Here is a 26367-nt window from a genome sequence, read left to right as displayed (position 1 = left end):
AGAGAGAGAGCAACTTTAATCCTCCGGCTGAGACACACATGTTGTTCGAGAAACTTCGTGAAAACTGTGGAATTGAGGAAACTACAGTCAGTAACTCTCAGTTACACAGAGACAGCAGATAAGAAGATAGACACACAACAACCTGTAGTCCTGTAACTATATAGTTGACTATTTGTGGTTCTCTTCGCTCTGGTCTGCTTCGCTTTCCCCCGGTGAGAGAGGAGGATGAGTAGTCCGGTGGAACAACAACCCTCCACAACCAATGTGAGTGACGTCTCTTCAACTGTCTTCAAATAATGACGTTTATCATTAGTTTGTTTATCCGAGTTTACAAAGTAGCTAAATGTGTGTATAGCCTTTATATATGTGACGCTAATGGAAGGCGAGTTGCTAACAGAAACAGAGTCGCCCGACAAAGTCAATAAAATGTTCAATCATTTGAGACAAAAGCGCTGCCCCTAGCAACATTATTTCAACACTTCATTTTCATTATTATTAGCCTTTTAGGCTACGCTGTTTATTTGTGTCTTTCATCTTTACTCTAGACTACTATTATGCTATATTAAAGAATATGATTAACTTTAATACACAGCCTACAATACATTTCATTATTACTGCTATATATGCCCTTCAAAGTATAGCTACTTGTTGGCTACATTGCCATTCTAACCCCCCCCCCCCCCCCCCCCAAACAACACAAATATCAAACTAAAAAATCTATTGAAGAAGTTATTAATGCTGTCAGCCTATGTTATTCCTAGCTAAAGGAAGTCAGCATTAGGCAGCAGATGTAACAATCATCACATACTGTATGGCTAAAGAGTCTCTTATAAGAGATAGGCTACTGTAGCATAATTATGTTCAAATTCATTGAAGTGAGGAGGAATTATTATGGACTGAAATGTCTTTGTCCTCCATGAAGACATTTTATTATGCCATTATTTTCAAGTGCCCTCACATTTGAAGCAAATTGTCATTAAAACTACATTTTTGTTCAATTGAACATTTTCCTCTGTAAGATGGCACCCAATACAAAATAAACTTCATAAAGCTCAAAGAAAGTGAGACAAATCTGCCTATTTTTAATTTGTGTTATTATTATTATTTATTTATTTAATATTATTTTTCTATACTTATACTTTTACCAGTCCTTTTCTTTAGTGAGATATGTCAAGTTTTACTCATGTGGCTTTCAGGTAATTTTTCCACCTGTGTTAATGTCAAATAAAGACAGTTTGGCAATGTAACTATACTGCTCAAAGAAATGTAGGGAACACTTTGATCCCTTAATAATTTTGATTGCGCCAAAATGTCCTTGAATTGATCCTCTTGCATAACAGTGTCACCATGCAAGTTTATCATTAACCGACTGGCAAACATGAGGACCATGATGATTGTTATCTGTATGTCTTGTATAACTTTCACTGTCTGTAACACTAACCTGCCTTTCAACTTTGAAAGTGTGTGAAACATCGGTGTACTGATTGTTTCACATGTGAAACATAGTATAATGCTTAACTTGTAAAAGTCCATCAATTATACAATCATATCCAATCTTAAAATATTTGCAAATACAAAGAGCAGGGAATTACCAAAGCTGTTAGATGACACTGTGGAAGGATTTGCCATATTTTTGAGCATGCAAACCTGTCTGTCTGTCTGTCTGTCTGTGTGTGTACACCTCTAGGTTGTTTTTATTTCTAAGATTTAGCATTTTCTTCTCTCAGAGGTTTAGCGTCAACTAAGTGGAAACATGTATTTAATTTTAAAGATCAATACAAGTTAAACCTTAGGATTAATAGAGATAAGTCTGTATCGGCCCGGAGGCAACCCACAGTGCCTAGAGCCTCCTAGTGTCACCAATAGCTGCAACAACCTGGCCTAGCATTGGCCGGACTGATGTCGTGGATTCACTCATATATGGTTCGTGTGGGTGGATCCACGTTGTCGGTCTGGCTAGTGCCAGGCTAACCTGGCCTGGCATCAGCCGGACTGATGGCGTGGGTAGCTGTTGCAGGCTATAAATATAGCATTCATGGATCTGCGTAGTCGGTCTGGCGAGTGCCAGGCTAACCCTAACCCCCTAATTAGCACTGTCTCTAACTATCCCCAAGAGACAGTGGGGGCAGTAGCATGCCACTTGGACACAGGCCGAGGTCTGACCAGCCTCGGTCGGGTCGCCTGGAGGAGGGTTGTCTGTTGCAAGACCCGAAACACCCAGTGACTCCAGGTAACAACACTGATGATGTGTCCAAGTGCATCAGTCAATGTTTTATTGACAGAGATAAGGCTGCTTGCCATCTGCTTTGAGTGTACAAATGAGTAGTTAAAAAGGCCGTTAAACTGGCTCTGACGTGGCAAAACTGTAATTTCACAGGTCTTTATTACCTGTGGATTTACAGTTTTGTCACGTCAGAGGGGCCCTAAAGAATTCAAATAAAAACCCACTTTAAAAACCTGTTCTGTTTTCTGATATTATCTCCACACTGCTGGGAGATTATCTCCATGCTTATCCATAAACATAGGTCCTCTTTCTGTAAAGGAGTCAATATTTTGTCCTAAAACATCAATGAGTGTTCTAAAGGGGACAGTTGAGTATACATTTTACACAAGTATAATTTCCTTTTGATTTTGTGGATCAGTATATAGTTAATTGCTTGATGTTGTCATACCTGCATTTTGTACGGATAGGTAGCCTGTACTGTAGTGTAGTCGATGTTTGACCGAGTCACAGTTAGACTCTATTAGAAAATATAATTTGTGTCAAAAGAGAATAATATTTTAATTCCTCCAATTGTTTAATTAAATAAGCCACATAGTGTTGCATTATTATTATGAACTTCATTTGTTAGGATGGCATGAATGAGCAGGTGGATTGTAAAAGTGTCTGGCAGATGCAGGAGAAATACCTAGTCATGCCTAAACATACGCAGACATGTTGTCTGTGGTTCTGGCTCAGCTTCCAAGATTGGTGGCGGGCCAACTGGGCTTGCCAAAGGCAAATAAATAATTAACACTGGACTTAAATGCTGCTTTGATGTTCAGTGTTTGTGATTTACTATGTTTGTGGTGATTGACACTATCTAAAGTGATGATGAACTTTGTTTGGAACCTTATGTTGTAAGCTACCTGAGCATGATATATAAGTTCAAATATTGTTGTTGATCATCTTTATCTGTTGCTTCTGTGCTCTGTGAATGAGGAACCGGGAGTAACGATTCTATATTTCACTCACATTGAATGGTGAAACAGCTTCTGTCAGTATATAAAACTACAATTTTGACTCCCACCTATTTCACCTATTGGTGTTGTCGTCGTTGCTTATGTTACACCCATATTGGTGACCTTTTTGATTCCTGTGATTCTAACAAACTTCCATCAATGATGCCATGAATATAGCCATTTCAGTTTCCCAAAGGTACCAGGAATTTTTACATATTGGCAATGTATAATGTGCTTTGTTCACGTCCATTTATGTGCTAAAAGTTTTTGAGACCCTTTTTCAATACTTCTGGCTTCATGATCACAGAGCGCAGAAGCAACACAAGAATAATCAACAATGTTTTGACCTAGATCATGCCCAAACGTAGCTATACTGTATAACCCAAGGTTCTATCAAAGTTCAACATTGCAGTCATTCTGTCGGCTCAACCAGTTTGTGCGTGTAGTATCACATACGCTAGAGGGCAAGTTATCGTGATGTAATGGATTTGAAGTCTGCTCAGCTCATGACCTTTATTACTGTACACTCCATCCCCTCTCTTTCCTGTTTCTCCCCATTGTTCGGTCTCAGAAATGTCTTTAAAGAGTCTCCAGTCTAGTCCCCACAAAACGGTGTTTCCTCTATAAAGTTTAAAGCGTTATCACAGCCCCATTAAACCATTGTTAACTAGAAGGTTTTCTCGTATGCCAGCGGTTTCTGCATTTACAGAGAGAGGGGAACATTTTCTTAACCACTCAATATGACAAATAGCTAAAATAGCTGACCTACAAGCTCACAACACATCACATTGCTACGCGTTCTCAACTTGTAGATTTGCTTCTTTTTTTTATGTTGGATTTGAAAAATATGTATTTGACAATTTTTTTAAACTTGCCAAAAATAGGGACAACAGGGTAGCTGTGATTAACATATAGCTTTTTATTAAATTGTGATATTATCAAATATAGATTCTACATTTCCCCTAAAGTATGCATGTATTTGATTCAGTCTGACCAGAAGCAGGGATAAAACATATCCACACTGGCGATAAAAATGAATGACCAGAGGCATGGATTTTCTGTCCATCCCTTCCAGCAAATGGAACCCTGCTGATAGACATCCATTGCTGATGCACTGTAACTTTGACTACTGGTTGTATGTAACATTGACAGCAGGCATGTAATGATTTATCGTAAATCGATTCAAATCGATTCAAATTGGTGACAATTTAAATCGATTTAATAAAAAGATATATCGTGATGCAAACAGCAGGAAGAAAAAGAAGAAAATACAGGATATTTGTAAGAGTATTGATTAAAAAAAAATAGTTTTCAGTCATTTACTACTGTATTGATAAGAGAAAAAAACAGTAAGAGAAATAGTAAAAAAAAAGATTTGTTGGAAACTCATTATGTGTTTTTAAAAATCGTGAAAATTTGTATCGTGAACCTAGTATTGTGATTCGAATTGTATCCTGAGTTGAGTGAATATGTTACATGCCTAATTGACAGTCTGGGAAAACTCACAGTAACCATGCATTATCTTAAGATAAGCACGGCAACTGAATGTCTATTATGTAATGAGACTAGTGATCTCTCGTTAAACATTAGATCTGACCTCTTTGGCATCCTGTTTTGCAAGCCCTTTGGCTTTGTAATTCCTCAGGAGAACAGTGGTAATTACCCCTCACAGCGAAACACATTTAAGGGATTATAGTTTTTTGTCTTTTTGGACTGAGCTTGGCAAGCCAGCAGTTTGATGGACGTCTCCTAATGTGGCGTGATCATGCGCGTTAACCACTTAAAGGACGACTTCACCCATTGTCAACCTATCTTCATATAATTGGTCCCCACTAATGCTCATTATAATATGGTACCATTTTTGTCTAAAAGCCTGTGTCTAAGAGGGCTGTGGAGAGCTCAGAAATCCGCCTACCAGTGACATCATCGATGGGGATTCCAAGCTAATAGAAACTGCATGCTTTCTCTTCCTGGAAAGTTAGCATGCTATAATGGAAGCCATGGAACGATGATTTCACTGGTAGACGGGTTTCTGAACAGTCCACAGCCCTCCTATGAGACACAGACAGAGTAGAAACAAATGGTACCATTTTATCATAATGAGCATTAGTGAGGACCAATTATTTGAAGACAGGTTGAAAATGGGTGAAGTCGTCCTTTAAGACCTATTTTGTATTTGATTGTCCGAAAATAACTGATCGACAAGCTCGCATTGTGTCACGTCACGATGTGCCGTGAGCTTGTAGATCTGTTATTTTGGAAAATGTTTTTAATTCTTTATTTTATTTTCATCTATAATGATATGCCCAAAATAGGGATGTCAGGGTTAAAGTCATTAACAGAACAATTATAGAAGAATGGTGCAGTAGCTACAAGGTATCTACATTGGCCGAGATTGGTACATATGGTTTTCAAACACTGTGCAGTGTGCACTCAATTGGTTCTTTGTTGGGGTGTTACTCCTTCAGCCTGATCCGTCAGAAATGTTGTATAGGGAAAAAGTACAGTTCAAATATACACACAAGCGTAGAGAGCAGGTGTTTATTTACATGGCAAACATATTCCACATGATGCGTAAAGTACAGTGTGAACATTTTGAAATAAACACGAGGCATAACCTTACCTTATACAGGAAATGTATACATTCAGATCAAACCAATATAATAAATAAAAAAGTAAATACACCAGGATATTGTCTGAGGGAAAAGTTCATATACATTATTTTTAAAAAGTTCATTGGGAGAACAGAGGACAAACTTGACATTTGACCTCTGTTTGCACAGCCCTGTTTACACTGCATAGCTACCTCTCAATGCCAGCAGAGACTCCTATATAAAGACGCTTCATTAATCAGGCTTATGTAAGCAACACTGCACATTCCTCACTGCACTGCTACCAACCGCTGTCACCCTGTGGCAACAAACAATGCCCTCTCCAATCTCCATTTCTACTGGCCAATCACTGCTCCCAGTGACTTTTATAAAGACATGCTTAAATACTGTATGGTTATACGGGAGCTGTGGAACACAGTCACGTACGTTACACGGCAGCATTTGTTTGATTACAAAATGAGGCGGCTAATTGATTGAATGCAGGAAATGTAAACAAATTGCGGTAATTCGAATGGGTTGAAAACGAAGTATTTTGTTTGTTTGTTGGTACTGTTACTTTATCCGTGTATATTTGATTCTTCTTAGAAATATGCTGTGATGAACTTATGGTATGAATCGATTAGCCTAACACTTTGGAGAAATTTCGTAAAGTTTAGTAACCTTGACGTTTGGAAGAACACTGGAAAATAATAAGCTTTAAGTTTTGACATCACATCATTTTTAGCTTTGACATCACAAGATACTCATTCAGTTTGAATTCAACAATTTAGGTTTTTTGTTGTTGTAGACTTGTAATCTAATGAATGACATAGTCCCTATCCTATGAAGTTCTCTTCTCATCTAATGTACTTGTAACGACCATGTAATGGCCTTCTACCCCTGCAGGGGAGGCTAGTTCCTGTAAACTCCAGTGAACACTACTGACTGGTGAATAAAAAAATCTTGAGATAAAAGGGTTGGGTTGCTGTAGGAGCCTCGCCCAGACGTCTTAGTGAGGCAGGCCGTTTCCCACACTAACATATAGTCACACACCCAACACACAACATAACACCCAGATCATCACAGGAAAAAGACCACGGTTGGTTGACTTCAGCTCCCCAGGAGGTATGCCTAAATAATGACTTATACACATCTAGATAGTGAAATCCACGGGGATTTATTGCATGTAGTCTGGATATTGTTTTGTCTGTGTGTGTAGTTAATCGTTTATCTGTATGATTCAGTGCGTGGTTATGTCTCATGTTGTATGAGTGGTTGTAGATTCGTCTGATAAAAGGTGCAGCTGATTCAGTTTTTCAGTTTTGTCTTTGTAGCGAAGATCATACTAAAATATTGTGACTCAAAATGAAGAGTCACAACAACTGCTATTGTTTTCATTAACATGGAATATGTTATATAGACATAGATAGACAGACATAGTGATCACTATGTTTATCTAACTGGTACAACAGCAACAGACAAAAAAACATTGTCAATGTGGTTGTCAGAGATCAAGAAACATTGACTCTTGTGCACTTCCCAGTTGACAGCTTTTTGCAAAATGGAAGTGGTTATATAGATTTCTCAGACAGGGATGGCAATGATGTTGGTCTTTATGATTAAACTTAGGAAGTTAGCAATAGCAAGGCATCACAGTCTGCTTTATGGCCATTGTTATCCACTGACCATTGTCACTCGCCAATCATCGTCTGTTAACTACTGAAACCCTATACTTTGTTGACCATGTTCCCCCAGGGGTCTATACTTGGCCCCCTCCTTTTCTCCCTTTACACCAAATGTCTTTGCTGTAAATAGCCGATCTATGTATGACAAATAGCTAAAATAGCCAATCTACAAGATCGCATTGTAACACATTGTGAGCTTGTAGATCAGTTATTTTGGCTGTACATTCGCATAATACAACATTGCCGTGAATGGGGACCGTAGGGTTCTTGTGGTTAAAGCTTTCACTGTGATGTCTTATGGAGGAAATGTGTCATAATTGATGATATTACTGAGTTGTAAATATACTCAGTGGCTTTGGCTGTTCTCCTGTGATTCATGGTCATCACACTGAACTGTGAACTGTGATAGTACTGTGAATACAACTTAAGGTCATGATACAGAGCTCTTATGGGCAAGCACATGTTCCACTGCTTTCCATGAACTACCAAGGCACAAGTAAAGGCACGCATTTAAATGTTACATAACAGCGCCATGGGAGTAATGCAGTGTGTGGTCCTCAGGCACTCAATTGAATATACAGTATTAAATGTTGAATGTTTCTAAGTGATTTTAAGCAGTGGTGTGTTCTAGGTTTATTTGGAGGGCATAGTATAATTCTCCCACACGCACGGCACGTGCACGCGCACATGCACGTGTATGTGCGCGTGCGCAAGGTCGCCGAATGAAATAACCGCTCTATTGTTAATGCAGTTAATGTGTGAATTACTTCAAAACTCCCAACGGCCAGCGGTCATTATCACCTCAAGACAATAGCCACACATAAGCCTTCACCTCAGACGCCACATTATCACATGAAAAAGGCTATTTGAACTGAAGTTTACATTCTTGCTGCCCCCCAGCCCCTCCTCCTGCGTATCAGATATTGCTTTCTCGGAAGTTTTTTGGATGGCTAAGCTTGGCTACGAAAATGTTCTGCAGGTCACACTACCTATATAGCGTAACACGGTAGAACACACCACTGATTGTAAGTGTTTTAACCACTTGAACACTTGCGTCCCTATTCTGGGCATGTTATAATAGGCCAACATTCTGTGAAAATAGCAGATCTGCAAGGTCACAATGTTTTGCAGTGCTTTGCGGTGCTTCCCGTGAGTTGGTAGATCTGCTATTTTTGGCAGAGATTTGTTGTTGAGGGAGAAGGGGGCTAATGATGATAGTCTCCTGGGGGACCACTGTCAATGACGTATATAGGGTTTAAGCGGCTAAATCTTTTACATTTTTAATGGTTAGTCATCAGTCGTCATTTCTCGGTTCTGTGGCGTTCAGTTTATAGCTCAATGACATGCACCTACATCTGGTTTCTGTGTGATCGTGTGGAGACGTGTTTAGTCACCAACTTTGCATGAGAATGTCAAACAGCAAAGCACTGATGTCACTTCTAAATCAGAAGTTAAAAAACTAAGCACACTTAACTGGGGATCTGTTGGTCTTGTGTGTTGATTATAGACGGACACTTCTTGCGGTGCGAGAGTGCTGTGTGGTTGGTTGGCTCAACAACTGGGGGAAAGCAACAATGTTCCTTCTGAATGCTAGAGACTATATTCACAATTGTATAGCTTCCTAAATGGGCTTGGTGGCTTTGATACTGATTTATAGTATCATGTTTTCTACCTAAGTGTCACTTTATAGGACAACTGTTGTACAATATGAATACATTAAGACCGCGAACGCATCTGCGTCATTTTAAGATTTATTTGGCTATTCAAAAATAGCAGATATATAGATCTGCTATTTTTTTTTTAAAGTGGAGAATTTGTGCAAATCTTTGAATATACATATATGTTTTAAAGCGAATTTGTTTTACTCCGATCTGTGCTTCTGGGGGTCCCTGGAACAGCATATTTTGAGATGGGGGTCCGCGGCCAAATCCATATCATTTTGGGGGTCCTTGACATGGAAAATTTGGAGCACCACTGATATTATAGTAACATACGCTTTTCAGAAAACTGTTCGGATTTAGAAGACATTTGTAGAATCCCCAGAAGCAAAAGATTTCAGTTACAAATGTTTGCTTTAAAGCAACCACTGCACTGCAACCATATGACAACTGTGTTGGGCTGCTGCCCAGAACTCCATTGTGTCAGATGACGAGTGTGAGACACTAGAGACTGAAAACAGAGACCCCTCGCAGGGAATGCCAGAGAGCTGACCCATGAAAGAGGAGTTGGATACCGTCCCCTGTGGCAGATTGTTTTCCAAGCATCCCTGTGTTTTGTATTTGTTTTTTCACACTGCATTCCCTTGTTTGTGTTTTTCCGGTCTTAACCCTTTCAGACCGGGAACGCATCTGTGTCATTCAAAAATAGCAGATATACAAGCTCATAGCGCGGCACCGAGTGCCGCGCTATGAGCTTGTAGATCTGCTTTTATTTTTTTTATTGTGATTTGTGCAAATCTTTGAATATATATTTTGTAAAGCGATTTTTATTTTTACTCAAATCTTTGCTTCTGGGGGGTCCCTGGAACAACATATTTTGAGATGGGGCTCCGCGGTCAAACATATATTTTTGGGGTCCTTGACATGAAAAAGTTTGAAAACCACTGACATTATAGCAAAACATACGTTTTTTGTTAGGATTTAGAAGACATTTGTAGAAGCAAAGGTTTGAGTAAAAAAAAATAGCTTTAAAAAAATTCCTTGATGCCACGCTACGAGCTTGTAGATCTGTTATTTTTGAATAGCCAAAGAAATCAAAAATTACACATTACGCGTTCCAGGTCTTAAAGGGTTAATACAGTATGTACTAGTAGTCTGTATGCCCTGAGACTGAGAGTTAATTTGAAAGAGAGGGTTTGGTTTGCATTGTTCAGTTTTCTCATGAGAAGCTTTGTAACAATCTTTAGCGCTCTAAAACCAACAGGGGTGGAGGATATGAGGACTATACAGTAATGTAATCCATGGGAAAATGTACAGAGTGAGCAAGCATTCTCCATTTAGTAATGCCCTACTATACAGTAAAATCCTCAGTGTTAATTTAACTGTGACTGTAAAAATGGTCCCAAATCCACCCAAAGGTGGGAGTGTTATGGCCATCATATTAAGTTGTAAAATGATGATAAGTGGCCATGCAGCAAGCAAAGGTAGATTATCAATGTCACAGTCATTTATCATAAAAATATTTGCCTTGGTTCCACTGATTTACAGAAGCTTGAGAACGTTTTAGCCCATCAGGATGACATTATGTATAGGTGGCTAAATAGCTGTCATAGCACAAAGCTACCTTCAATACCTGCAGTGTGTGATCGAAATGTCTTAAAATAGTAATGCCCTCACTAGACCTGCTGTCTTCATTGTGCAATGTAAGTCCTGCGGAGAAGCAGTTCATCGCTTTGTTTTCTTTGATGTTTGATGTCATCTCACGCACCCAATCGCATTTGATTAAAGTTCACTCAGACCCTGGAGCGACAGTCATTACAGTGGAATGGAACGCCACTTAAACTTGTATCACTACAGTTGTTACCAAAGGCTTTCCCACAAAGCATTTGGCAGCTTACTTCATAAATAACATGAAGGTCATGTAAGATCAGATAAGGAGAAGGAACATGCTTCTAGCATTGAGAGGTAATTCATCTCTGTTAAATCAACAGATAATATTTTGCTGTGTGGCCTGAGTGCAATATAACTTTTTGACATTACACGCTGTAACAGCTGTACTTTTATTCAGTACATTGAAAAACAATGTTGCAATAACTTGTCGCAATACCGGCTGTGCTGACATACTACCGAAACAATATTTCTGTGATCATACAGCACTTCAGTTAACACATACGTCAACAAACTGGAATAGGGTCCTGAGTCAGAGTGAAATAAACCTGCTACTGTAATGTTAGGCCAGGGTAGCAAGGCAATGCCACCTCACCTTGTAGACATCATGCATTACATTTGTCTAGACTATGAATCTTGCAATCATTGGTTCCATGATGACATGTCCACAGCAATGGAAATGAGTGTTCTTCTGAGCTGTGGGGGCTGGCCGAGCAGATCCGCCCTCAGGTGTCTGGATGGCTGGATGCAGATGTTTCATACAGTATACTGTACAAGTACAGAACAGTTTACAGTGTGAGTATGGGTTTACACATGCCCACATTGCATAGACAGATATGGATCATAACAGCGCTTGAAGGAGTAAATAGGTCAGGCTGCGGTCGTGATAATTTTTTGCTGAAAATGGTTGAAGCATGGTTGGCAGCTTGAGTCGTTTACTTTTAACAGTGGTCATGTCGTCTGAAATTACCTTTACTAAGGGTAATGGCCTACTCAGGGATCATCCATGTCGAGAATGACCCGCAGACAGACAGATACAGACATCTGTGGTTTTTCGGTTCTGGACAACTGCTGGTCCAACCAAATTCCCACTCATCACAAACCATCTCCAGGTCATCGGCGAGACACACGCCAAGTTTGAATTCAGCTGGTCAGACAGTGCCTGAGTTATGCTGGGAACAGACAGACAGACAGACAGACATTTTTGTCTGTCTTTACTTTGCATTTTTGTTTAGCACTTTTTGTTTAGTTGTATATACAGTATATTGCAATACTAATGTATGACATCAGCAAAGGAACATCTAAACACACAAAATAGGTTTTAATGCACCACAGCAGCTGTCAACAATAAACAAACCAGTTTTGACCCTTTTGACCTTCGTTAGCATCGAGCGCCTGAGCAGAAATTAACTATATAATATATAGCTGATACTAGCAGTCATTAATATGCAAATGTACATGCTCACCATAATAATATACACAATACAATATCCCAAACATATACATAGATTAGAAAATATGAAAGTTGGGAATAAAAAAAAGTAATATAAATGACAAAACCCACAAGAAAACTACACCAGGATTTTTCTAAATAGCTATTTAATACCAGTTCCTCATTTAATCCCAGAGCGAATTCAGTATTTAGGGATTGAATCCAGTAAGCTTATCTTCTTTTCAAGGGATTCACCATTTCAATACCCTGAAACCTCAGTCTACACACCTCATGTCCTGTGGCATTGAAATGCCTGGCTACAGGAGACTTTTCATCGAGATTTCTAATGTTGCTTTTATGTTCGGTGATCTTCAATTCTCTCTCTCTCTTGCTGACGTATCAAAAACTAGTACATTTTAAAAGATGAACTACACACTTGCGGCTCTATTCAGAGCCAGATTTGAACAAACCACTAATTAGGGATTTCGGACTAGGCAAGAGGCGTTTCCCCGCAAAATTCGGTATTCTATGGCACCCCCCTCACCCGCCAAACACCTGAGCTACCCGTTACATTATGCATAGGTGTGGTTTGGGCGTTACAATGATAAAACCAATCACCGTGCCAGAAGCCATTGCCTTTAAGAGAAGACTGCGCTAGCCGTCATCCCGATCCAATATATGCTCTAGCCTATCTACCTGTCTGCACTGTTGCCTGGTCTGATTATTATAAGCCACATTGGGCTTGTTTTCCTTCTTTTTTTTTTTTTTATCCAAATACATTTTTATATTAATTTGTAGCCTATTGTGTTCACAATAAGCTTGTCATATTAGTCAGATCCGGAATAGTATATGAAAGCCATTTAAAATATGTATACTATTGGTACACACTGGCTGCTCCCAAATAATTAATTACATCATGTTGCGACAACGCTCCTACGTGGTACACAGACAAACAGTAGCACATGGGTATAATAAATTGGACAGTTTTAGGAAAGGTCTATAGCCTATGTACTCACGTTGGCTGTTATCGTTCTATTTCCACCGTTCTAATGGATTCCAGGGGTGTGTAAACATCTCTGAAGTTGCTCCATAGTTTCCTCTGAAGTGACGCAAAGTTAACTTACATCCATATTGTCCCCGTTATCTTTCATCATCCACCTTTGTTCAGTAATCCCGAACAGAGCTAAACTTTAAGTTTACATCAATCAAAGCCTCTCAAACCCAGACACATTGCTGCGATGCGTATGTGCGTCGCCTACCCAAAATAACAGACATACAAGCTATCAACGGCGCTGCGTCATGTCGTGTCGACAGTTACAGATCTGTTATTTTGGGCAGCATACAATGAGGCGCGCGCGCGCCACGGAGTAGCCTATCACTAAACCAAAAACATTACATTACGTGGTCAACAACATACTAGACATGTAACTTGCTTGGAGCTTTTAATGCAGTGGTTCTCAACCTGTGGGTCGAGACCACAATGGAGCACCCAACGCCTGGCGAGCTTGTAGATCTGCTATTTTCAAATAGCTGATGTATATGTTAGAGTGCTCATGTGGCCCATAGTCGCTTGACTCGCTTCTTTTGGGCTGGTTTTCCTAGACCTGGTTGCTTGTTAGTTGTTTTTCCTCACAACACTGGCACTGATGATAACTAGACGGCAGCCGTCATAGAATCAAAATGACCCCGCTGGGAGTGGTGGTGGCGTTTGTGGTAGAGTGACCATGGGTTTGTATGAAGAGAGATAGCGCATTTGCGGTAGAGTGAGCATCGGTTTATATGAAGAGAGAGAGCACATTTGCGGTAGAGTGAGCATGGGGTTGTATAGAGAGAGATAGCGCATATGCGGTAGAGTGAGCATCGGTTTATATGAAGAGAGAGAGCACATTTGCGGTAGAGTGAGCATGGGGTTGTATAGAGAGAGATAGCGCATATGCGGTAGAGTGAGCATCGGTTTATATGAAGAGAGAGAGCACATTTGCGGTAGAGTGAGCATGGGGTTGTATAGAGAGAGATAGCGCATATGCGGTAGAGTGAGCATCGGTTTATATGAAGAGAGAGAGCACATTTGCGGTAGAGTGAGCATGGGGTTGTACAAAGAGAGAGAGGCATTTGCGGTAGAGTGAGCGAGCATGGGTTTGTATAAAGAAAGAGCGCATTTCACACACAGATCATTCATATATTACCAAGATTTAATGAGAAATAAGGCTTCTTTAGAAAAATGACTGACGGGCTGGGCTGGGTCTAATTTGTCAATTATTAGTCGAGCCGGGCTGAAATATTTAGGGGATATGAAAGCTCTAGTTAGTAGTTTGAAGTGCTCATGTGGCCTTAGAGTTGCTTCTTTTTGTTTTCATAGACCTGCGGACTGCAGTTGCTTATTTCTCTCCAAGGCTGGCAACACGGCTCATGGTCCAACGCACAAAGCCATTGTAGTGTCTGTGTGCACTTGACGGGTGATTTTATAAACCAGCGGGTGCTTCTAGAATCCACTATCCCCCGTCCCCAAGCCGTACCCATGTGTGTCTGTAGAATTGCAATGTGGGGGATATAGCAACAACACGCCCACGGGCACACCTCCACGCGCAAATAACGGCGTCGGCATAATGGTGACGGGTAGAGCAGGTGCTAGAATAACCTATTGGGGCGGCGCAGGTCCATTATCCCGATTTAACGGGGAATTTTTGGCCTGAGAATGGGGCCCTTGGTCTTACATGTAGTACCCCCCTGCCTTCACCTTTATATTTTACATAGAGTGTAAGACAGAGTCACTGTTGATCATGGCATTACAGTTAACATAGTTGTTACAGGGAAAGTTCCCTGGGGATAAAGTAGCCAAGAATATTTTTTTTATCAACCTCAGGTTTTATCTCTCAGATTGTTCGCAACTTGGCACGTTTATTAGCAAAAAAGTACGAGGAGTGGAAAAAGCCTTTCCCACCATGAGATCACTATAATAACCGTAATCATAGCCATCATTACAGCTAAATAAGAGTGGAATGCTTTGTAAGTGCAGCATTGACTAGGCTAGTTAGTATTGATGTTGGCAACTTGCATAACTTCATAAATTAATCACCGCAATTTTAACTAGAAGGTTCTCATTGTGGGTCCTAAATGTCAGGATAACCCAAAGCAAATGCATAATTAGGCTTTCTGAGCACCCAGTGATTTATAACACTGCACTGGCGCACCATCACAAGTACTGCATGATGAGCCACTGGGTGAAGTGTGGTCCTTGGCCTCAGTCATCATTAGCTCCTTTCCCACATGTGATTACCCAGTACTTCAGACATGATCAGACGTGGGGCACATTCATCATTGCTGCAGCTATTGTTTGTTGAGGAAATGGCTTTGAGCACCACAGTTTTTGACTGATTTTAAAGCTGATGTTTTGGAACCCAAGCTGAGGACAATTTGCGGTGTGTGCACGGCACGCCAAAAAGAAATGGGAACAATAGCATGTGTTGAAAGCAGAGAACATTGTGTCTCTGTGTGAAGAGCCTATTTGTTGCGTGCGTGTGCGCGTGTGCGTGTGTGTGTGTGTGTGTGTGTGTGTGTGTGTGTGTGTGTGTGTGCGTGCGTGCGTGCGTATGCGCGCGTGTGTGTGTGCACGGCCGTGCGAGTGCATGTATGCCTCTCCCTCTCTTCTCTGTGTTTTCTCTGGGGGAGAGAAGCCCTGAGGCTGCCACTCCCACAGATCACAAAAATGACATGCTGGGGCTGCCTGTCAGCAGCTGAAGCCCTGATGGTTTTCTTCAGGCTTTTCCTGCTATGCAAACAGCACTCTCAGGCGAGGTAAACCATTAAGCCCAGCCTCGACATGCAAATCAGAGACAAACGTTTGCTTATGCATCTCTAGACTACTAACAACCAGAGAGACGTTGCTTCTGCTTTTCTCTGCGCGGCCTGTCCATGCAGCACATATGGTACTCATGTTATTCACACAGTATGGTTCACATATGGTACACATATTCACACATCTTGGCAAGCTGGCACATACCGTATACACTGAGATGTTACACGTGCATTCTGTCTTGCAGCATCATATGAACCCACCAAACAAACAACGTTCAGTCTGACACCATGCACGCACACACACGCACACACGCACTGATGAGACGGTTAGAGGTTTGTGTTAATGACAGAGTGCTCCTGTACAGACAAGCCACTGATGCTGCTGGGCTCGAGGAGTCAGTTCTCCTGGTGGAGGATTGATCCAGGCAGGATGTGGTTGAAACAATGATATAGACTGAGGAGGGTGTGGCGGTGTGGACTCTGCTCATTGGTTCTTACAACCTTCCCCCTTACCCACCCACCCCAAAACGCTGTCAGGCATACATGCTGTAGATAGAAGTACACAGTGTACTTATAGGGTCAAATATCAAAAGTAGTTATTGTTAAAATGATGCTTTCTAATATTACTATCTCAATCTTGATGACGCTGTTCTTTACACAGGCACCTTCCACAAACGTTTTTCATCGCAGTCATGATGTTATAACTTTGTAATTATTTTTTAAGTAATACGAAAATTCATAAAATAGTTTAATAATGTATGTAGCACATTTGAAAGCATTTGATATAGTGCTTCACAAACCATAGTACTATGACATTGACATTGAGTCTGAATGTGGAATTACTGAGACTGTAGCTGCTGTGTTGGTTTTTTAGCGCACAATGAATTTCACGTGCCTTTTACTTGTAAATGGTATTGTTGACAATAAAGTTGAACCTTGAACCTTGATAGAACAACACTAAATAGAAACAATGCTTTAACAGCAAACAGCTTCAGAGGAACCAGTGAGTGAACAATAAAGTAACAGAAAAATACATTGTTAAAGTCATGGATTTTATTTTGCCTCTACATAGTGTTGCAATGTAATTTGCATACTACTGCAAATGTTGTTGCTGGTGTGCCGTGTCATGGGCGTAGCCTAGTTTCTCATAACAAACAACAGGCTGTGGTGTGCACCCAGCGCGTTGTCAAATATTTATCGTTCCTCTGCTGTAATTGCTGCGGTGTCATTCTCACGAACAGTACCTCTAATACCTCACCTAACAGGTGTCATACTTTTAACCACTTATGGCATATTTAACATTTTTCAAAATCAGCCGATCTACAAGCACACAACATGTTGCATCATTACGGTTTGTGAGCTTGTAGAACTGCTATATTGACATTTTTTTGGAAAAAAAATCTTTTTTTCTCCTATAGTATAATGGCATGCCCAAAATAGGGACGACAAAGTGAAAGTGGTTAACTGACTATATTCATATGGTGGCCATTTTTCTCTTAATACATACCATAGAGTCTCCCACACCTGTCTCTGTAGCTATAGTTCACATGTCAGCATTCAATATAGAGTTACATGGATTCTTTATGTATTGTTACAGCTAGAGTGGCATTCACTCTAGTACCAGAACGACAGTACTGTACGACAAATTAAGGGGAAAGGTCTGAGGGATTATATGGAAGGCTGTGTTGTTTGTTTGTTTTTCTTTTCTTTTTTACAGCTAGAAAGATTGTGTAATATTCAACATGGACATGAATAACACATATGATGTAGTTAAAACCTATTAAATGAGATTAAGTTACTAATTGACATGGAATTTAATGTAAAAAATGGTCTGAGAAGAATGAATGGTATTGTTTAAAATCAACCAGTGTTTAAGCTTTTTGGCGTGAAAACGTTTCCATTCTCATTTTATGTGCCGTAACAAAGTTGCACCTGCCTGAGAATCCCGTAAAAATACCTTTCTGGGTAGCAACAAACAGCTTACTGTTGAGAAGATTAGTTTTTTTTGGTGAGTGATTTTAAAGTGTAACACTAGTTCATATTAAGTAACTATAGCCTTTGACTTTGACATCTTTATTGACAATGCAATATATATACAACATAAAAACGCAATAAAGCTGACAGCTTATTTCCATTTCGGGCTTTAGGTGTATGTACTGTATGTGAAAACAATGTACTGATCATTCAATAGTAATGCAAACACTTTGTCAAATTAATAAACATAGTATTGTCATTTCACAGGAAATGCAATGATTACATCTTCCATATTTTTATTTGCTATCTAGAAGGTACTCAATTTGGTTAGTTATTTGACACTTATGGCATGTGTGCATATATCCACACAAAACATTTTTTCTCAGTTACAAGTTCTACAGGTGTGTCTACACATGCCTGTAGAAACAGGGATTAAGAGTCCCTTGGGCTTTTTATCCTCACCTAAAATGGCGTTTGTTTGCTGAACGGCAATCATAGCTAGATGTCTTTGTACATTCACTCACAACCTCAGTAGTTTCATCCAGTCCATAGTTTCCTCGAAGGGTGTTCCCCCCAGGGAGACATTTGTTTATATTCAAACCGGTTAGGCATGACAGTATTTGTCTGACTTGGCAAAAGAGTTTGAATGGCAAATGCTGTGTTGCACAAGACGAAAGAAAAACTATTCAGGGCTTCAGGAGATGCCAGCTTAGTTCAACTTGAAAGTTCTTGTTGAAAGGAAAATCGGAATCCTTGACTGACAACCTTTGTTTCTTTCTCTAATCGTATGACTATATTTTGTAACTGCAAACTCCTTCGAGCTTAATTTCCCCCGCTGTTTTACACCTGTAAACTTGTCATGTGAAAATAAACTTGAAGTTGAACCCTTGAGGATTTACATGAACAATAACGAAATAATGAAAATGAAAGTCTGTCTGAACATTCACAACTAATAGTTACTTTATTGTCAGTTTACGTTGCCATGGGTACAGAGCAGAGAGTGACTCATTCCTGCACAGAAAACAATTTTTGGAGCTGCTGGGTTGGACTGGTTTCACTTTTCCATTCAGCGCAGGGACGTTTCACGTCATAATGACCCACCAGACCTGCCCAGCAGTGGAAACCTCTCTTCACTATTATGTTCTCCCATAGAGATGGAGAGTGAGAAGGGCGGTTCTACAATATCACTGGCACGGCCTGTTAACTGTAGAACTTTCCTTACCGTCCGCATTCTGCCCCTCCCCATTTTGTGTTCCACTCTCTTCTGTTCTGACTTTCGTCAACGTCATTTTGCAACTCTTCTCGCTGAGTCCACTTCTATTTTATACTTTCGGACCCACCACCTTTAGTTGTTTTGCCCTCATACTCTCCAGTCTCTCCACAGCTTTCAGTCGTTTCATTCTTCTCTTATCCTCTCATCTTTCATCTCAGGACCAATGCAGGCGGAGTATTAGACTCACTCTCCAAGACCACGACCAGTCTGCCCAAAAATCACAGCAACACGGCAAGAAGGTGAGCACTGGCTGTATTCAAGGACATATTCAGGGACAAAGTGACAATGTGTTTTAGCTTAAAGAATATTTGTATTTGATTGATTGATTACATTTTATATAGTATTTGTGTTCAAAGATGGCATCTTAACCACCACACCAGCACTGAGCACTGCACTGTAGATGAAAGCATCCTTAATTGTACTGTATGTGCAGTGTTTGATCACTGAACCACTTTATCAGTGTTCAGTAAACCCTCATTTTGATTTCCATTTTCTGTTGTTATGAATGCAGGAAGCACCGGCAAAACAAAACGGCTTAGAGCGGCCACATACACCTGACCGCATCAGACCGACAGAAGTAGAGGTCATCAAGGTACAGTGTGTGTGTGTGTGTGTGTGTGTGTGTGTGTGTGTGTGTGTGTGTGTGTGTGTGTGTGTGTGTGTGTGTGTGTGTGTGTGTGTGTGTGTGTGTGTGTGTGTGTGTGTGTGTGTGTGTGTGTGTGTGTGTGTGTGTGTGTGTGTGTGTGTGTGTGTGTGTGTGTTCAAGCATTCATCCATGCATGTGGTGTACGAGTGCTCACCTACAGTATGTTTACCTAAGTGAACCCCCCCCTCACTTTGTGTTAACATCCAGGTTTACCTTGAACCCCGCCAGAAGCACAAAGAGGAGAGCCATCGTGACTCGAGTGCCAAGATGCTGACAGATGAAGTGTCACAGATACAGGAGGTGAGTGTGGACTACTGTAGTAGTAGCCTGCTGCAACCCTCCTGATTTCGTGTATAAAGGGGCGTGTGTATAGAGCCGGCGAGAGACGGCGCCTGATCCCATTGGTTCACCGATCTGTCCGTCAACCCCCGCCCCGTTAACACAACATTACGAGCGACGCCCACTGCACTCTGGTTGGTTGGGAAATGAAACACTTCCTCATACCCAGTACAGGCTATAGTTGGGCCAGGCTTTTATTTTTTAGCAAAACTAAGCAATAAAAGCCTGGAGATCGAGGCTACTGTAGTAGTGCCTTGGCCTTAGTTGTCCCTCGGGTTTTGTTGTGCGTTCGTTTATGCCTTGTCAAATTCAGTTTGCCAGTTTGTCAATTTGCTTGTGTTCTTCTTGTCTGCTTCCTGCGCGGCAATGAGATGACTCAACATTTCCCAGCTGGTGGAAGACATTAAGACGTTGACATTGATGTGTGTGTGTGTGTGTGTGTGTGTGTGTGTGTGTGTGTGTGTGTGTGTGTGTGTGTGTGTGTGTGTGTGTGTGTGTGTGTGTGTGTGTGTGTGTGTGTGTGTGTGTGTGTGTGTGTGTGTGTGTGTGTGTGTGTGTGTGTGTGCGTGCGTGCGTGTTTGGATCAAATACAATTTGAGCTGGATGACTGCATCACATATTTAATATTGTTGCCTGATGTGTTTGTGTGTATAGGTGAGGTACTGTCTGAAGACCCTAAGAGAGCAGATGGCATCCAGACAGAACAATAACAACAACAAGGTACAAGGAACCTTTCCAAAATGTCTGATGCTCAGTGCTTGAAGCAATATGATGCTAGACTAACTCCACTTACCAGTCGCTGCTCTTTCCTTTAGCATCCAGCCAATGGCTACAGAGTGACCATGCCTACATGTAGCAACCAACCAGTTGTCACCAATGGCAACATTGTTGGGACTGAGTCAGACATGCATGTAAGCTACCACTCACAAATCTGCAACTTGTGCCATCTAGAATATGGATTTTATGTGTATTTATGGTTGGATTTTGTTTGTGGCTGATTCATGGGAATTGTTGAATCATGTCTACAAAGTCTGTTTAAATCCAGGTTGCCGGTGACAGCTAATTTGAATGTATTTAAATTCTTTATGAAAATGATGGGCATTATTTTGGAAATGGAAATCACCCTGCCGTTCAAGTGAAATCAATCATCTGTTCTGTGGAATCGTTTTCAGACTCTGACTCAACACAATTTACCACGCACAGCTTATACGTATCCTTTTACATACTGGCAAATCACACATCCACACATGTGCAACACACATACGTAATGCACACAGATATACACACACATATACACACACACACAGCACAATATCTAATTTCCCATGTGTTACTGGAGACTCAGGACAGCACATCATAACATCTCCGGTAACCAAGTACTAGAGACCCATTATCTACCTCGGAAGTGGTGAAATACCATCTAAGGAAGCACATCTAATGTGTCTATCCATTCCATACCCAATGCCCTGTATGTGTGGTATGTAGGATATCGAGAAGGAAGTTACCCTGTCCTCCATTCTAAGTATCCCATTACACAACTTTGTAAAGTACCCATTTGACTGATAAAGAAACGCGGTCATTCAGTGTGCCGACCCCGGGGTGAAATCGTTGAGCCACGAACAAACATTAGCAACCATCCACTTAAAACGCTTCTACTATCTCAAGCTAGCCTAGTGAGATTTTTCAGTCGCACCACCTCGGCCAATGACCTTTCTGCAGCCTGTCTTGCTCTGTTGTGTGTTAACTCTTGCGTCTTGCCCCGGGCTTCTGTCAGAGTTTGGAGTCGATCAGGTTGCACATTAAATTGAGCATGTGACTTTTTGTCTGCAGGTCAAGGATCATCAGGAGGAGACGGCAAAGCTCAGGGAGATGACCAAACGTCTGTACGCCCAGCTGAAGGAGGGGGAGAAGAGGCATCAGGAAGAGATACACAAACTGCAGGTTGATTTTTAGGCGATCAATAGGTCTTAGAGCAGTCCTGCCTTTGATTATGATTCAAGGGATCACAATGGAAACAAGCCCTGCCTGGGGCTTTTTGTGCCTTTTTAGCATAACCTTTGACTGTACTACCTGTACTGTTAATAAGCATGTTAATAAAGTATTCAATCAATCAATCAATCAATCAATCAAAAAATCATACCTTGTGAGAGGTCATGCTGACACATGGCTTACATACATTCACAGTGTCTGTTTCACATTTAGCGTGCTAGGTCAGGACATTGCCCACATTTGAAGTCATTTTTTGTGTAGACGTGTGCTTCTCTTTCACTATCCGCTAATACTATATACACTATATTATAGTGTATATAGTATTATACATACTATGTCTATAGTGGCTCCTTGAACCGATGCTGGTTCTCAATATCTGCAAGCTCAGAATCTGGGAGATTGAGGTCATGTAATCTCAATGGCTATTGTAACTGCTTGAATCTTGAATCTTTGAATCTCTCTCTGTCACTCCCTGCAGGCGGAGAAGAGTGAGTTATGCCGCCAACTGGATGAGCAGTCCGGGCGTCTCCAGAAGGCGGAGGAGCAGTCGGAGGAGAGGGGTCAGAGGGTGGAGGAGCTGGAGAGGCTACTGGGAGGCATGGAGATCGAGAGCGCCATTCTTAAAGACAAAATGGCCGCTGGAGAGGCTGAGCTGCTGCAGCTCAAAGCAGAAAGGGATGAGGGCAAGCTGGAGAGGTGAGAAGAAAAGACACCTTCTGGTGGTTAAATGATGGTTGGCTCAAACTCAGTTAATAGTCACACCAACAACTCAAGCATTATCACTCCAAGTAAAGTAAATCTTAACTCCTGGTATCCCAACATTTCTCTACCATTTTTTGTAAATATTTAGAAAGTAGCTTATTTAGCCGGCGGCAAGCTTGCAAAGTGCCACATTGCGATGTGTTGTGAGCTGGTAGATCGGTTATTATGGAGTCGCTGAAGTATAAAATAGGGCTTAAGTGCTTAAAGTGGTTCAGGGTTAGAACTGTGAGACAAAAGGGTCAGTACAGTATATATCTTTGCATAGACGTTACATGTATAGTTCTTTTGGGATATTGTTGCATAAATCCCCAGTATGTCCATCAGTGTAAGTCAGGTCTTACTGGAACCCCATTTCCTGACATAGCACTGATAGCACAGACAGCCAACACACAAAGCCAAAGCCCAAAACGCACAAGCGCTAGGTAAATGACACAATATGCAGCTTATAAAGATTAATATGACTCTTATAAATCGGTATGTTCATTTGCATAACCGTATCGTGGGGTCCAAAGTTTAAGTAGAATGTAAATATGCCATGGTCCACTCCCTATGATTTCTTGATACTGTCTTATAGTTACCATATTGCCTTGGTAACCATTGTGTGTGTGTGTGTGTGTGTGTGTGTGTGTGTGTGTGTGTGTGTGTGTGTGTGTGTGTGTGTGTGTGTGTGTGTGTGTGTGTGTGTGTGTGTGTGTGTGTGTGTGTGTGTGTGTGTGTAGGAATGAGGAGCTGGAGAAGGAGGTGGCCCTATTGAAGGAGAAGATTCACCAAATGGACGACATGTTGAAGAGCCAGCAGAGGAAGGTTCGCCATATGATCGAACAGGTAGAAACATCTGTGTATAGAATTGCAAACGCACACATACACATGCAACATTAGGTCACACACACATACTACAAATGCACATGCACACAGACATTTTAATGTTTTTTTGGGGAGAAAAGTTCCTATCACACAAAACTTTGGCGGCCCCTCTGTAGTAACTCTGAGAGCCCCCTAGGGGTCCCAGACCCCCTATTAAAGACCCATGGATTATTAGAGGGAGTGGAGCCAAGTGGAAACGTGTGTGGTGAAACACAACACACACTCGTCATGAATTAGTGAAGTTCTTTTAGCTCTGGAGTAGCTTGACTTACTCTATTGTGTGTACGTACAGCTGCAAAACTCTCGGACTGTCATCCAAGAGAGAGATCGGTGCGTTGGGGACCTGGAGGAGAAGGTGGCTTTCCTGGAGGCAGAGGTAAAACTTCTGTGTGTGCGTGTGCGCGTGTGCGTGCGTGTGTGTGTGTGTGTTCTGCAGAAAGACCCTTAACCTCCTTCCTTAACTTCTTCCTGTCTACAGAACAGAGAGATGCAGGACCACATGGAGTACTTCCTGGGTGGACAGAGCTCAGAACCACCACAGACCTCGGCTGAGAACAAACCCCAGGTTGTCTACAGGTGAATATGTAGCATATAATGCATTCTGATTCCCTGTAAGCTCTGGGAAGGCTGGAGATACTGTGCCACAATAGGAGGTCATGCCACCACAGCAACAGCCAATCAACAGTCCAGTCCTCTTGAGCAAGACACTGAATCCCCTTCATTAAATGTAGTTGTGGAAACAAATGTAGATATGACCATGACTGTAAGACACTGTTATATTCCTTTTTAAACCTATATGATGTGTCTTTGTCAGACAGATTAAAGCCACATATTCCAGAGAATACTCTTTAACTTATCTTTTTTTTTTAATCTTTTTCCCCTTCCCACAGCAAACCACTCACGCCATCAACACGTGCAACCAAGCCCCTTCCTTTCATCAAGGTCATTGAGATCAAGTCCTGAATGAACAGCGTGAGCCAAACGGAGATGTTGCACAAGGAACAACATGTATGCCGCAGTGTAAATAATTTGTGTTCCATCCATTGTAAATAACATATTTAATCATGCAATACTCCGTGTAATATTCCGGTCAATTGTGATTTGAAGCAGTTGGCTTGAGAGACACCATGGTAATAAAGCACACTGGTTGATCCATTAGTATTATTTATGAAGCATGTTAGGCATTTCAGGCTGTTTAGTTTTGTTTTTGCATGACGCTATCAGCTTTGTCAAGGTTTTCCATGCTTCATCTCAACAAGGACAGGCAGTGAGAAATATTAACAGACATGGTGGCAGGCGGTCTCCAAAAAAGGAAAAAAAGGAGGCAATGTAATGTAATAGAAGGAAACTCAATTAACTATTTACATAATATGATTATGCATACATAGAGACAAGTGTCCATGCTATACTTTTAGATGACAAGGCTTTTTCATGTAGCGTGATGTACTTTAGTAGTGAAGTTCCCCGCATTGCCCTTATGGGCCTTTCCTTTCTTTTCCCCATTCAGAATCTGATATATTCCCTTGTCGTAGCACAGCAGACCTACCTCAGCTCCAGTCCCATGGTTGGTGTCTGTGTTTTCTTTTTTTAGATAAATATTTTAGACAAAGCACTTATTCTGTTTCAACACTTACTTTCTGCAGTGGTTCTCAACAACCCCTCAAGGGCCGGGTCCTTGAGCGGGTTCCAGGGGCTCCTCAGCTAAATTATTTATAGTTAGGAACCAAATGGACCCTGTAACTCAGAGAGTGTACAAATGAAACCAAATGGACCCCAATGCATATCAAACTGGGGGTCCTTCGGTTTAAAAGGTTGAGAATCACTGACTGAATTACTGGACTACACTCACTCAACCTTGTAGCCCAATCACAGGGTTTGAGGGTCAAATTCCTCAGTGCTCTGCACCTCCTTGCCAGTGGTGTGCATGCAAGTCAGTCATGTCAACGTTGTTAAAGTTTTATGTCTGACCTAAACATATTTCATTGGCTTTGGAGTGGGTTACTTGGCAAGAATCTAAAACAAGGTGGTCTTATAAGGTATGTTAGACGTTTGACCTGTTATGTATTCGTTTTATTTTAACATGTTGCTGGTGAGATTAGTGGATAGAGTTAAGAGTGGCTAGTTGATGCTGCATTACGTTTATGTAAATTATTAGCTGAGCTACATAGTGCTGCAGATCAGATCAGAACACAGCCATTCTCTTGGGATAAGAAGTCTAATAATCCTAATGACCTTTATTTAAGTAATAAACCTCTGATGCATGTTTAGGATCTCTCACTCTAAACTGTTCATACTGTCTGTTGTAGTTTTATTTTCCTGTTTTCTATTTTGTTAAAACTCCATGCTGAATACTTTTTATAAAATGAATGACTATTTACTGTGAAAGTTATCATTCTTCTTCTTTTTTTTAACAATTGAAGTGCAGTCTATCCTTTGTGTTTTTGTCTAAATAAATGTTATTTAAACGTG

General features: G+C 41.0%; 1 protein-coding gene across 3 annotated transcripts; it reads left to right on the top strand.

The window, feature by feature from the left end:
- Window positions 1–26367, top strand: LOC308096116 (myocardial zonula adherens protein-like). Of its 3 annotated transcripts, none has more exons than XM_080443411.1 (12): window positions 1–264; window positions 19457–19537; window positions 19810–19890; window positions 20152–20244; window positions 20938–21003; window positions 21099–21194; window positions 22114–22224; window positions 22751–22968; window positions 23754–23859; window positions 24191–24274; window positions 24377–24474; window positions 24789–26367. In XM_080443411.1, exons 1-12 carry the CDS (start codon window positions 226–228, stop codon window positions 24859–24861), a joined length of 1146 nt encoding a protein of 381 aa, XP_080299537.1. In that variant the 5' UTR covers window positions 1–225; the 3' UTR covers window positions 24862–26367. The 3 variants fall into 3 exon arrangements, with proteins under 3 accessions (XP_080299537.1, XP_080299539.1, XP_080299538.1); XM_080443413.1 differs by lacking the exon at window positions 1–264 and adding an exon at window positions 6243–6256; XM_080443412.1 differs by lacking the exon at window positions 1–264 and adding an exon at window positions 6878–6938.

Source organism: Gymnoscopelus braueri, assembly GCF_963280865.1.
Source record: "Gymnoscopelus braueri genome assembly, chromosome: 11".
In the NCBI taxonomy this organism is placed as follows: Eukaryota; Metazoa; Chordata; class Actinopteri; order Myctophiformes; family Myctophidae; genus Gymnoscopelus; species Gymnoscopelus braueri.
Note: the sequence above shows the minus strand (reverse complement) of the source record. Positions and strands in the feature narration are given on the sequence as shown.

Excerpts from the sequence above, each read along its gene's own strand:
- LOC308096116 (XM_080443411.1), top strand. The coding sequence starts at position 226 with ATGAGTAGTCCGGTGGAACAACAACCCTCCACAACCAAT. Across the intron at positions 21,195-22,113 it reads GGACTGAGTCAGACATGCAT|GTCAAGGATCATCAGGAGGA; the intron begins GTAAGCTACCAC and ends TTTTGTCTGCAG. Across the intron at positions 23,860-24,190 it reads TTCGCCATATGATCGAACAG|CTGCAAAACTCTCGGACTGT; the intron begins GTAGAAACATCT and ends GTGTACGTACAG.